A 14,831-nucleotide genomic window follows, 5' to 3' on the forward strand; every position below is an offset into this window, starting at 1 on the left:
ATGGGAAAAATGTTGCTCCTTCACATTTTGCATCAGTCCCTTTATGAAAGGTTTGCTTGTCTGTGTGCTTGTGTTTTGATTTTTCCAATAAAAGAGGCCAAGTAGGAAAGATAACCCAAGAATCATGTGAGCAACAAAACTCACATTTTTTTTGCTCACCTTCCAATAACGCCAAATGTATTCCCTGCCTTTTTCTGTTGTTCTGATGAGCTAGATGAATTTCAGGCAATGAACATTGTCCCGATACATTACACAGTACATTAATAGATAGTTTCTGTAACAGAAACAGAGAGGCAGGGAAAAAAAGCCCTTGTGTGTTTCAATTAAAATGCTTAATTCAACTTTTTTCTTGGAAAGTTAATGGGAGCTCTGTGTAGGGTCAGGAACCTGAGACTAGATCCACACCAGTGTTCTAATATCTCTTTATTTTTCCCTACTCTGTGTCTGAATCCAAATTGAAACCAATGACACTTGGACACTCCTCTGAGGCTGTGAGCTTGGCTTAAAAAATTGAAGAAACAGGAAATCAAAATTAGAACTTCACACAACTGTTCAGCCAATGAGAGTAGGGGAGAGAGGAGAAAAGTGACCTGGAGACCAGGCAAAATGTGGGGGTGTATGCTGAGAGATGGACAGTCATGGGAGGTCTGGTCCACAGTGCTTTGGCTTCTGGCTCAGCTCAACCTCAATCAGTCATCCTCGATCCAGCAAATTCCCATTTGTGTGAGACTTCCTCGAACCTTGAATAAGCTTTATTTCTTCGTGGTGGCCTGGATAGTGGATGCTATTGCTGATAAGTGCTATCCAGCTGCCAGCGCACTGGAGCCTGGTCTCTTCCCTCTCTGTACATTGTTCCTGCAGAACTTGCACTGTTGAGGTCTTTCCTTTTTGTATTAAATCTCAACTGTTAACATCCTTGGTAGATCTGAGGAAGAAAAGGACAAGTTAAAAAACGCACTTCTGACTCCAGATCCCACTTTCCTGTTGATACAGCTGTGTGTTGCCTATTCCATGGCTCAGTAAATAGACAGTTTAACCCTTCAAATCCTGCCATTGCGTTGCTTCAACATCAACATCTTCTGTCCTTAAAGCAAATTTCCTCTCTTGTCCCTGTCCAGAGCAGGCTTTTTTTTTTTTTGCACACCCCCACACGTTTCGCATCCTGTTGTGGTTTAACACTTTATTCAAAAAGAACCAAACCAAACCAAACCAAACCAAAAAAACCCAAACAAAAACAACAACAAAAAAACCCCACAACACCCAAACAAAACAGGATTTTCTCGCGCTTTTGGTGAAAACACCTCTCTCTTTTGAAACCCCCACTTTCTGGTATTGTGTTAATGGAGGAGATAGCAATTAAACCTTCGAAGTTTAATTCACAGTAATTAAAATTCAATCAATAAATTCCCTGGCAAGGGCATCAGAAGAAGATCGATGGACCAATCCTAGTAAACAGAATTTTCATGGGATGAGAAAGGACTTCAGCTTTGGACAAGTTATATGCCAAGGGTATTTCAGCCCTTCATACCAGAACAAAATCTTCACCACATCTGTGTCTGTTTTCATTCTGGTGTTGCATGGCTATTTTAATTGATGGCATCAGCAGTATCAGACCCGTTGGTGGTAACCTGTATGTATCTGGCTGTGGCATTCTGAGCTACCGGTGTGGAGCTGCAGGTATATCTAGGCTGAGGAATATGCTGGCTGCCAGACATTCATTCCTTTTATGTGAACAAAGTGGAGATACCTTGCATTTTTTGCTAAAGTAGATGAGTTGAAGTTGCTGTGGTGTACTCCTGCATTTGTAGTCCTCCAGACACTTCTGAAAGTCCTATCCATCAAAATTCATATACTACAAGCTGAATACTGATATTTCTGCAGCCGAGTGGATAGAAATATCTTCCTCCCAGGCACATCACCAGCATAGCCACAGGCCTATAGCCCTTTTAGCAGCTCTGGCTTTCCCACCTCTCCCTATTCATCCTGACATCTTCATAGAAGAACTCTCTTGGGATCTTCCTTGCCCCTGTTCTCTGGCTGCTATCTGCCTTGATGGTGTGTTTCTACATGGTCTGGGCAGTTCACAATCTTCAGGGTTTGTTTCTTGTAGCAAAAGAAGTGTTAGCAACCCTGTTCTGCAGACACAGAGAGGCTAAAAGATGAATTCAAATAGCAAAGTCATGCCCTAGTCCTTCAATCTAGAGCAGGGGTATCAAACTCATTTTCACCAGGGGCCACATCAGCCTCGCAGTAGCCTTCAAAAGGATGAATGTAATTTTAGGACTGTATAAATGTAGGAGTGGCCCCCAGTGAAAATGAGATTGACAGCCCTGATCTAAAGTTTACCTTCTCTACTGTTAGTAGCCCTAATGTTAGGCATTGTATCTAGAGCAGTTACTGAGTCTCTTGTGTAGTCAGTGCAATGACGTTTGCTGTCAGCAGAGAGGACCCAGGGGTTGCATCCAGCAGCTGTGAGAGCAGCTACTTGCATGGAGAAGCTGAGGAGAGTGGGGTCTTTTACACATAATCTCACCAGTGTAAAAGATCCCACTAATCTAAGCGTCTTGCAAATGTGGTAGCTGTTTGTAACCAAATCGCAATCTTTTACAACACTGGACAGTGAGCTGGTAATTTGCTCAGGGACTTCTTTGGAGCCATTGTGCATATGCATTTGATCGTTAGTTGTTTTTGTTTGTTGACTCGCTCTAAATTAATTTGACTGTGCAAATCATCTGATCTTCATTAGCATCGATATTCTTTTAAGGCATTCATATTTTAGTCACGCTCTTCTGGCTGCCATTTATCCTTTTCAGTGAGAAATGAACAAGACACATCCGTGTGTACTAACAGGGTGGCTATGTGGTCTACGTTAGAAAGGAACTTCTCTTAGGCAACTGCTGTTAAAAGCAAGCTGCTTACATTGGCTTGCTTTAGTAGTCTTATTTGTAACTATCTTACTGTGCTGTCACCTCCAGGTCCAAATCAAATTTATTTCCTCCCACTCTCCTCTTTCCAACTATGTTGCTAGATAAACAAAACTCGGTATGTCTTGTGAGAGGCTTTTTCTCTTTTTGCATTTTCTGGGTGAAAGCTGACCAGATATCCCCTTGGTGGTGTAAGAACTGAGTAGCTTCTACATTCACTGAGAAGAAAAAAGTTATTTTTCTGCCTTTAATGAGATGAACTGACACTCAAAAGCCTGTGTACTCCAAAACTTTGCACTCCTTATGGCCTGGTCTTGAAAGCAGCATTTTTTTTGCTTTCTTAAGAAAGAAGTGGAGGTTGATTTGTTTGTTGGTTGGTTGGACCTGTAGCTCATGTGAAATTAATGACAGAGTTCAGAAAATGAATACTAATATAAAAACACTCCCACGTCTTATTAGATGCCTGCTTTGAAATTGCTTTATTATTTTTCATGTGACTGAAAGCAGTGATGGTGTTGATTTTTAACATGATCCCCAGATAGGCTGGAGTCTCTTATGAACTCTTTTATCTCAGATCGGTGACAGCTTTAAGGGATTAGTTTCCTACTAGATGGAATTCAATTTGTGGAATTCTGATGTCTTTTTTGCATGTCCCTTAGGCTCAGGAACTGTAGGCATTGTACACCTGGCTACCACTGAGACTGAACTGAGGAGCTGGGTGAGAATATCACTAGATCTCAGTTTCCCAGATGACAAAGAAAGAAGATGTATCATTCCACCATTCTACTTTTGAATACACACTATTTGGGCAAGCCCATCTCTTCTAATAGATTGTAAATACTCAGCACAAGGGTGTCCTGGATCTGGCGCATCTGTTGATGGGTACATTGAGTTTACTCAACTTACAGTCTCCTCCTTTCAGCTTACAAAACCTATACTCCAATCTACTTCAGGTTCTTGAGAATGATCTAGAAAAGTTTAAAAATTCCAGATTTGTTTATTGATTTCTTCCATCCTCATAGCTTTAGCACTCACGATCTCTAATATCAACTCTGTGAAGGGTCTTTGTATGCAGGTTTTGGCAAGTAATGTCCCTGCTCCACATATTGAACTAGTCAATTCCTTTACTTAGGCTGGGCTTGTTCGAGGGATTTGAGGCAGATAAGCTCAGCAAAGCTTGGGAGAAGGAGCCTCTAGCTAATCAACACACTCTTGCTAAATGATCTCACTGTAAACTTGGCAAGGTCATTGGTGCTGGTCTCACTTTAACACCTAATATGAGCTTACAGCAATTCATCATTTCTCCAGCTTATGGGTCACCACGTTTCTGGCTTGTTGTCTACCTGGTGTGCTTGGGCACAAACCCCCTTCTAGCCATGTTCTGAGTGATTCTGTGCATCTGAGCTCATCCAGAGCGTGCAGCTATATTTCTATTAAATTTACAATTTACTGGAATTCCAAAATTTAGAAGTATTTAATGTTTTTTGTGTTAGTTTGTTGTGGTTTTTTTTCGTGTGTGTGTGTGTGGTGGTGTTTCGTTTTGTTTGTTTGTTTGTTTTGGGTGTGTATGTTCTTATTCTGTGGATTATTGCTTTTTGAGTCAGAAGAAAAAATGCACAGAAGTGTGTGCTTAGCATTCTGCTGCTTGGTCCTGTTTATAGACATCAGATATCACTGTTGCAAAGGACTTCAGATTTCCTTTTAGAGTTCCTTTACGGTACATTTTAAAACACCGTGACAAAATGTCTAATTAAATCCATTAAGGGGGATTTCAAGAGGCATCTTTTTGGCATTGGTACCCTCTCATGTGCCTAAAAGCTTGATATCAGGTTTAGGAAGAAAACAGATTAGGAAGATAAAGTGTCCCCAGGGAATTCAATATTTCAGTTCCTTCAGGAACTGATTTTAAGCAGCATCTTCTCTGTGCTGTATACTGTTTTTTACTTTCCTTCAGATCCCTGAACCTGAAGTAAATTTTTTGGATACGCATATTTTTGTGTGAATCATTTTATAACGCTCAGAGAAATGTAATGGGAATATTTCCTAGGACTTTGAAAGAGGGAGGAGGGACTTATATATATAGTGAAGACAGAAATCTTGGCAGTTGGAAGTAGCATAGGCTGTGGCACGGTTTCTGTCCTGCTGCTGGCATGACAAAATGTCAGTAGAGTTTGATAGGGAAGAGGTAGAAGGTGTTCAGTCTCCTTTTCCTCTTTCTGACAACATGGGCACTCTGATTATTACACGTTCATTGTTCCTCCTCATCCTGCCTTAACCATGTCATACGACTTTAGCTTGTGGGGAGGTTTTGTGGTTTGTCTCCTGACTATGTGAGTCTCTTTTGGCCCTGCACCCTCAGTGTGATAACAACACTCATTCACTTCCCAAATATCTTAGCACCCCTACAGTTCTGTTTTCAGAGACTTCCAGATGCCTGGCGCTTGTTCAGAACATGAGTCCAACCTCTTGCTATATGGATGCATCCCATCGTCTCCAAGTCCTACTTCCCTTCCTTACTTTAAATACTACCATTCCTAGCTCAATAAGTTTTTAACACCGTATGCACTTCCTTGCTGATGAGGAGGGGTGCAGCTCTTACCATGTCTTCGATCTTCCCTATATCTGTCCAAATTAACTGTAACAAAAACCACTTACCTAATAACTCCAGATTTTTCAAAAAAGAGTCTGATTTTCAGATGCAGAGGTTGATGTTCCTCTACACTACTCTGGCCTCATAAAGAAAATTAGGCTTTCTGTATTCACCATAATGTTATCAGTAACTCCATGTCATCTGTGCCAATCATGCAAACTTGTTTTCCACTGTCTGGTGTGTCATGCACGCATTTCTATCTGCATGCAGTAAGCACCAGTGATTTAGTAGACTCTTGCACAGGTGTTTCTGAGGATGAAAGGTTCAATGCAATAAGCATCAGTCTGTGATCTTTGGAAGTTTCTCTGTTTATTCTCAGAGAATCTTATGGTGGGTGATATCCGATGTGAAGGTTCTGCATCTCTCATCCTTGACTTAATCTCTTGTCCCCATTCTCTCTTGTTTGAATAGGACTTGATCTTGGTCGAGGCAGATTTTATCCAGTGTTGAATCCTTCAGCTTCTTCTTCTTCTTCCCACTTTCCTGGTAATACTCTCTCCCCTTTTGAACCAAAAGATCTCTTTTCATGTCCTCTCATCAATTATAAACTCTATATACTGCAGCTCTGCTTTGGCACTTGGCTGGGAAGAGGGATAAGTGTTGCAGTCCAGGAGAAAGAAAGGAGTCACATTTCATTGCTCCACATCTTCGCTGGTAAAGCAGAGAAACTGTCCCCATGTCCTCAGATAAATTAGGCTGGCTCTGTAATGGGAAGCAAAAGAGAGGATGGAGCCAGAATTGCAAACTAGACACAAAGAAGAAATTTCTTTTACCATGAGGGTGGTAAAATACTGGAACAGGTTTCCCAGATTGATGGTGGATACTGTATCCTTGGAGACATTCAAGGCCAGGCTGGACAGGGCTCTGAGCAACCCAATCTGGTTGAAGATGTCCCTGCTCATTGCAGAGGGGCTGGACTAGATGAGCTTTGAAGGTCCCTTCCAAAAACTGTTCCACGATTCTGTCATTCTATGAGTAGAGCCAGGCTGGGCACACAGAGTGGTGGAGACCAAGGTGCAAGATTTGCCTTTGCAAGGACAACACAGCAATCATGTGGATGGGGTTTGGCATTGCTGGTATTTAGAACTGCAGTATTACCATTATTCTTTGCCACTATTTATTGTAAGATCCAATTTGATTATATCGCTCTCCCATCCCGGGTTTCAGTGGGTTCCTGATTTGGTTTTCTAGCAACAGGCTCAGGCACTAGTCAGACTCTGATTGAATGTTTTGATTCCATGATTCTGTGCAGAAAAGCTGCTTTGCTTGCAGAAATATGGCCAGACTATATCTAGATCAGATGGCCAGGCTGTGGCCTGTGTGGATGCCTTTGCTTCAAATGTACAAATGCTGCTTTACTGATCTCTCTGCACTCACAGAGATAATTCTGCAATGATTTTGCCTGGAAAAAGGTAAGATAACATATATCATTTCAAACTGGTTCCTAGTGTTCTGCAATCAGTCTCTGAGTTACCTTCAGGTCCTCTGATAGTGTGCGAAGGTCCAGCATCTTCTGATGTTCCTAAAGATGTTGCTGACTTATATCTTCCATCTGTATGCTCTGTATAGCAAATCTCATCAAATACTATAAGCTACAGTTTCCAAAACATGTCACACTTGGATCAAAAATAACAGCCTTTCATGGTGAGACTCTTTACCTGGAAAAGCTGCTGTTTATTCAGACAAGTTGTAGGCTCCATATAGATTTTATGTAACCACAGGGTTCTAGCAATGCAGTCTGACTGCTCATTTTTCATTGACAGTCTTGAGGGGGCTTTGATATAATGATACACCTCTATACTAGATGGCAGTTATGGTTTTTTTGATGAATCCACACATGCCATGTGTTCCAAAGGGGCCATTAAAGGAGTAGTAGCAGCAGATTCTCTTTCCTTCTATTATCTTGAATTCTTCCAGCTACAAAACCGGACTTCTTGTACATTTCCTGTTATCAGATAAAATAAAAAATTATCTGCCAAATAATATTTTTGACTGTGCTTATGATATGAGAGGGGATGGACCTGCAAATTAGAATTATTTTGTCTGTATTAAATGCACCATTTAGCAAAAAAGATTAGTTTTTATTTCCCTGTGCCAGAACCAGGCTTTAGGTGGCACAGTGCAGGACCAAACTGATGAAGACATCTTGTTGGTTATTTGGGTTTATGGGCATATTCCACATGTGATTTTAGCAAGATGTGCAATCACAGGCTGCTGGAAACGCTGGTTGTCAAGTGCACTCTAGAGGTCTTTAATCTAGCAGCTGAGGATGGAGAATTCAGAGCCTCCCTGGATGACTTGTGTCAGTGCAGCACCTCTCTCCTGGTGAAGAAGTTGTGTTCCTGGTGTTCAGACTAAACCTCCCCAATCACAGTTTGTGCCTTCTGCCCATTAGCATACCCTCTGCTACCACCGAGAAGAGTGAACTGATACCAGATCACCCATTAACCTCTTTGCCAGGCTACCCAAGCCCACCTCCCTCAGCGTCTTGACGTGGGTCAAGACCCTTAGGTCTTGGACCATCTTGGTTGCCATCCTCTGGACTGCAAATTCCTTGATATCCTATTTAAAGTGAGGGCTCAAAACTGTAATCCAGGCAGTGAGTTAATCTATTAAGACCTCAACAAGACCAGGTTATTTTCCATATTCTGTCTAAACAAACTATTAAACACCAGCAAAAGGAGAGCAAGTAACTATCCCTTAATATGGATTTCAAAAAGGAAGATGCTTCAAGAAAATAAAGTGATCAACTGTGAAAGGCAAAGCTAGGGGGAAATAGCAGTGGAAAATTGATACAGGAGGAAAACTACTTTTTAAAGGAAATAGGGATGCATAGCTTCATCAGTTCATCAGGCACCCTAGGGAAGTATAGGTATGAGGTCAAGCAAACTCTTTCAGATTTAAGACTTTAAATAACAATGGAATTTTAAAATGAAAAGTTGTTTTAAATCAAAATACTCTTCATTGGAACAGAAACAGAAAATTGTTGTTACTTGAAAATAGAGATTTCTGTTTTTATGAGAAAACCGTGAAAACCAAGATGATTTTGAAAAATGCCATGAAATCTGTGCTATTCTTGCAATGGGGGGAAAAAAGTGGAGCTTTTATATTTTATTTACTCTATCTTTTTGCCCTGCTTGGGACAGAGTATCTGCAGGGGAATAAACAGATAGAAGACGTCTTTCTTTTCATGTCAAGGCCATGACTGAAAAGTAGGAGATAAGGAAATGCAGAACACGGCTAATTGCAAAGTATGACCTCTGCCAAAGCCGTCTGAACTCGTCTGGGAGCTGGAACTGTGATACTGCTTTTGTTACCCCACTCGTGGCTCATATGGCAACATCTTTTTCTGTACAGTTTTAGGATGGTTTGTAGCCCTATGACCTTGGATGGTCCAAGTGCACTTCCCACTTTCCTAAAATTGAAGTCTGTCTGCTTGTCCCTTCTTGAGAATTTTGTCATTGCTCCTCCAGATGTTCCGTTACTTTGCAAACTCAAGTTCAAGGTGTTTTCACTGGATGAGCTCATTAGCTGCACAAACCAAATGTGCAGTGTGAGACATTAAGATGTTCTTACAGCACAGAAACTATACTGTTTAATATCTTGATTAGTGGAGTCGGTGGTGGCAGTGTCAATTTGTTAATGATGTCCAAACATTTTTAGATCACCCTGTTCTAAGCAAGTGCTACCCTTACTGGGACAACACCTATGAAACATCAGGTTGCTTTCTAACAGGGAAGTTCTTTCTCTCTGAACATGCCATGGAAAAATGTGAAGAAAATGTGAAGCCACACTGAGTTTGCCAGTATAAACAATATTTTGGCAAAGAGGTGAATGTATGTAATCCTTACTCTGTAATTCTCTAAAGTGAGTTAGAAAAGACTGTTTCAAACATCTGCCTACATTTTTCCCACAGATACATTTTCCAAAATGAAGTTATGGGAAGCTGATTGTTCATCACTCACAGATCCACAGAAATATTAATGGTTGACTCACCATGGATATTTTATTTTCTTAAGCTGTTGAATGTTATGCTTCATGCAGAGCATTCCTTTCTGCTCGGCCTACAGTGCACAGCAAGAATAAATCCAGTTGGCACATGACACCTATAAAACCATCCTATATTTTGGGGATTCAAAGTCTGTTATTCAAGATGTTCTGGAGATTTCATGTCTGGGATCAATTTTAATGAGGTATCTAGAAGCTCATGCATGGTCCGGCAAAGCTGAGCCCCAAATAATCATATTTTCCTTTTACCATTATATGTCCTGCAGAACCTGATTTATATTTCTGCCCTAATTCTAGCTCACTTGTCACTAGTATTGCCTCGTGATAGTTTATGAGCATTCATGGGGACTTTGGGATTTGTAGCAAGACTATAACAGTGAGGAAGTCCTAATGGTACCGTGATTACTGCTGATCTTGCTGCAAGAACCAGCTTTTTGTCAACCCATCTGTTTTGGGTGTAATAATAATGCAAATTTTCAGCAATATTCAGCTCAGAATTTCTAACTGAGTAAGGTCAAGAAACAAACTTCTGCCTTGAGGGCCTGGTTTAAGTTCACTGATGTAAGCCAGGTGCTGTTTTTCATTGCTAATGTGCCCATCTCTCTGATACACATGATGAGTTGTAAATCTCTTTCTGTTCTGGGATGAAACTAAAGCAATCCCTGTGCTTGCCCAGATACGTAACTGAGGGATGGAAAGGTATGTGGCTTTATTTAATAGATTATTTCATGTAGTCTTTTCGTTTGCACTTCTTTATTAAGCTCCAAGCACTGTATTCCTCTGGGAACAGTGCTACATCGGGTTGGTATTAGGATGTTTGCAACTCTGTGAATGTGGACATAAGTCTCCTGGGGTGCTTCTAAAAATTATTTTAGTTTGTAAAAACCATTAGGGAGGTACACGGTGCTGGAGTTGCCTCTACAGGCATTTCTGCTTGTGCTGCTTAAGCAGTTCAGACGGTAGGTGGAACCAGGAGAAAACAAACGTGTGTTCTGGCAAAGGGACGGTACAAATGTACAGCCCTTTTGTGGGAAACGCATCCCTCAGTGTCCACTTAAAGTTGTGTTTTTAAATTCAGTGTCTCTGTTTAGGACAGTCAAGCTGCAAAATCTGGAGTTATTTCTAAACAGTGACAGGCTGTTGCTGTCGGGCTTTGGTGCACGGAGTCCCACCGGTGAGATGTTTGGGTCAGTCTGCAAATCGGCTGATTTAATCACATTGTAGTAAGGAGAACATTTTAATAAAGATTGTCTCACTGACCATTTTCTTTTGTGAATGTGTCAGAGACGGAGGACAAGGGATAATCCAGATCATGTCGCATCCCTCCATCAAGGACATCTGGCGTTTGCTCAGAAACGCAACATCAGAAATGTAGGTTAAAAAAAATTCCTTTACAGTGTTCTACTGTGGCAAATTAAAAGGAGTCCACTCAGTAGTATTTGTCCTGCAAAACGCAGCTTTTGCATGTAAGAGTGAGCTCAAATATCCTTTTTTTTTTTTTTTTTTTTTTTAGAGCAAATTCCCACCAAGGAGAAAACAGCAGAAGGTGATAAGGTACTATGGTTTGATCAGACCTCTAACCGCCAACTTTTCATAACCAGTTTCCCAGCTCTGCCAATAGCCAGAGGATTTGAATTTAGAAGTCACTGTCCTTTTTGGCATTTTTCCCATCAATAAAGTGGAAGAGAAGAACATGGATAACTTCTCTCTACCTTCACACGGCTCATTGTGATGGAAAAAAATACTTTTAGGCAAAGACTTTAAGAATAAGATCTTGCATCACTGAATCAGTGAATTCAATACACATTTTTAAACACTTGTAAAACTTGGAAGCAAAGGAATATATTGCAATGCATCTAGGGCTTTGCTGCTTATAAGCAAAACTGGAGGTTTCTTCATGCATTATGTGAAAGTGCTGCTATATATCTGGCTAACTTGCAGTTTAGACTGTATGTACTAATTTCAACACTGTAGCTTAGTCTTTCCAGTTTTCAGAATGAAATCAAACTTACAGTATTTTCCAACATATTGAAAATATTTTACGAGTAGGTAGAGCATGCTGCTAAAATACTGGGACACATTTTGTGTCTTTGAGACTTGGACAGTAAAACTCACGGCTACTAAAAATACTGAGTTTGTGGCCGTAGCAGGCAGGCAGTAATTTTTTATTTTCTCATTCTCTCCTCTTGAATGTGAACACAGAAATTAGCTGCTAGTTTTTGCTAGAGAAATATTATTCTCTGCAGATGCAAAAAGAAAGTAATCTTGGAGCTTGCCAAGCATAAATCAGGAGCAAGATTCATCAGACATGGCAGAGTGAGAAAGGCTTCATCTTAATTTAATGAGAATGGGCTTGTACCTCCAAAAGCAGCAAAATTAGAGCTCATGAATAACTTTGGGTGGAATATTTTCTCCTTAGAATCCAAGATAACAGATCTGCAGACCCCAGGTTTGAAGAGTAATTATACAAAACAAGTTAATTACCAGTACCTGAAAAAAATAATTTCCTAGCAGACACATTATTTTATCTTTCTGACATTTTAAAATAAACTTGTCAAATCCCTAGCACTGTACTTTTTGGTGTTAAGTTTCTCTTCATTCTCATTTTGAATTTCTTATAAAACTGTTGTCCTCCTTTACATTATATTGACTGTAAAGGCATATTCCTGAAACCTTAACTTACATGAGAGGTTGTTTTGGGTTTTTTTAATCTGCTTGTTTGTTTTCTAATTACAGATGGCCATCAATGAAGGCCATTACAGTGTGGTTTCCTGTTGATAGCACCTGTGGAAAGAGTTGTTATGATTGTGATATTTATAAAACGTTATTACTCATAATGTGTTAACCATAATATCTATTAATTAGAAAGTATCTATATCCAAAAGTGTTCTGGGATACTGAACTATTATAGTAGGGAGGAATGACTTTTCCAAAGGGATTTATAAATTCCAGTGATGATAGCTGTCCATGAAAAAGCCAAGAATTTTGTAAATCTACAGAATTGTTTCTCTCACAACAAAGCTTTGAGGGACTTAGGAAGGGAAAGGAGGAGTTCCTGGAAGCTGCACAGGTTGTGCACTTGTTCCAAAGCCCAGTGGACAACAGTTTCCAGAGAAGATCAGGTGGTGATAGAGTCTCGAACAGGAAGCCGCTTCCATCTCTCCTTGCCTTTCCTACTTGTAAAATACGTGAGTTGAAGTGTTTTGATGCCTGTCCACACTGATTATTTGAAGATGCTCACGTAACCCATACTAAGCATTCTTCCTATGGCTTACTCAGCCACACCACTGGACTTTTTAGCCAGCACGTCCAAGAATTACAACAGCTACAGTTACTATAAGGACACTTGAAAAGCTTCCTTGGCTGACTCAGGTTTTAGACCTAGAGAAAGGGTTGTTAAATAATTTACTCTAAATTCCTGTCTATCACAAGACACCAAATGGCTCCCAGCTACTCAGTCTTTTACAAAAATTCAGCCTCAGTCCTTCATGTATTAACTAAAACCATAGGACTAGTAGGGCTTATTGGCTCCTCTTTGCTACGTGTGTTCATTCACAGCCACTTTTGTATCCACACAGGGTAGAAGCTGTTTGCTTGTTCATGTTGACAGTAGAAACAAGGGACTGTGAGGGGATTTACTTACAGGGTTGGGCCTTAGCAATGGGCTTTTTAAATAGCTGTGTAATTTTTGTCTGTGTGATCATTAAGCACTTTTTTAATGATCAGCAACAAAGTAAGTAGGTTTATTGCACTTGAAGATGCCTTGTCTCAAGTGACAGATTGTTGCACCTACTCACATTATTGTGAGTGGAATGAAAAATACCACTATTAAAAGGCCAGGGCTTTTCATTGATCTGAATGTTCCTCTTTTAACAACTTTGGCAGCATCAAGGAGCCTTAAAGTCGAAGTAAATTATATCAGTATGTTTTAGTTTAAACATGAGTTTAAATGTGATTTTAAGCCAAATTTAAAGCCAACTTTAAAGCCAACTATTTGTAAAGGGGTCTTTAATGGAATTGGGAATTATGCCCAGAGCAAACACATTGCCTACTTGGCAGTGATTACCAATGTGTTAACAATCTGGTGTTCTAAGTACAGGGTAATTAATTACTAAAGTACTTAAATACACCTTTAGATACAGCAGCAGCAGGTTGAGAAATATACTTTGATACAATCTGAGTCTGCTAGCATGGAAGCTGTAGAAGACAGCTTTGCAGAGGTACCTTGATGGATAACTCATCAGCTGTGAGTTCAGAACTCTTGGGGATGCTTTTCCCCACAAAGCCTTGGGTTGGGGCATTTTCTCCATGGAGAGGTAGTGGAAAACCTCTTATTTGAGACACCTGAAACTGTAAAGATGATAAAACACTGGGGAATATGGAGTGCAGTACAAGGTAGTCAGGTATGGATGCGATTGCTTTAGTAATTTCCAGACCTAGACTCTCTGTGTCTGAACTTTGTAGGTTTGCACACCTATTCTTTGCAGAACTCACATTTTGTCACCAGTAGGGGCTTCTGGACCACATGCGCCCAGGCACGGTCATGTTCTTTCTGCCGTTGATAGCCTGTAAATAAACCTATTTGTTTCTGTGCCTGAGCTACTGTGCCCTGCTTGACACCCATGTGCAACTCCGGTTTTTTGTGTGCAGTGATCCAGATAGAAAAGCCAAATCTTTGCTTTGTCACTGGACCTATTTGCACCCTTCCTGTAGCACAAGCATGGCTGGTGCTGTTTAATTTCATCCAGAGTTTGCTCTGCAGGGACTGGAAAGTACAGAAGGCAATAAACCTTGGTCCTCTGAGGGTTTTGCTATGAGCTAAGGTACCCCAGCACTCCATTATCTCAGTAATAGTGACTGAATGTGTCTACTGGTGTAGAACACTTTGCCACATGAAAACCCTTTCCTGCCTTGGTCGGATTTTTTATCTGATTGTAAGACTTTTAATTAATTTGCAGTGCCTTTTTTTTTTTTTTTTTCTTATTTGCCAAGGAAATGAAGATCAGGAAATGGAAACTTGGCAGTGTCCTCCCCATAAAACTTTTCCTTCCTTGTTCACCATGCTGGCAAATATTTGTGCATGGCTAATGCAAAAACCACTAACATTATGAAGCTTCATTTATACTCACCGCACTTATAGCTCCCACAGTAACTCCATGCTGGACAAAAGCATGTGCAAAAAGGCACAGGTGGAAAAACACTGCAGAAATATCCCAGTTGTTTGACTGTGTGGGTCAGGGCAACATCAC

At 40.4% G+C, this 14,831-nt stretch overlaps 1 protein-coding gene across 2 annotated transcripts in view; it reads left to right on the forward strand.

Moving 5' to 3' along the window:
• The window catches only part of CCN4 (cellular communication network factor 4), a 39,318-nt gene that overhangs the window by 12,948 nt on the left and 11,539 nt on the right, over nucleotides 1-14,831 (forward strand). The window contains exon 3 of one of the 2 annotated variants that reach the window (XM_065628968.1): nucleotides 3,599-3,642. The exons of the other annotated variant lie outside the window; for it this stretch is intronic. Coding sequence (XP_065485040.1) covers nucleotides 3,599-3,642 — 44 coding nt within the window. The remainder of the gene's footprint in view (nucleotides 1-3,598; nucleotides 3,643-14,831) is intronic. 2 annotated transcript variants of the gene reach the window in all.

The sequence above is a fragment of the Caloenas nicobarica genome, chromosome 2 (assembly GCF_036013445.1).
Source record: "Caloenas nicobarica isolate bCalNic1 chromosome 2, bCalNic1.hap1, whole genome shotgun sequence".
NCBI lineage: Eukaryota > Metazoa > Chordata > Aves > Columbiformes > Columbidae > Caloenas > Caloenas nicobarica.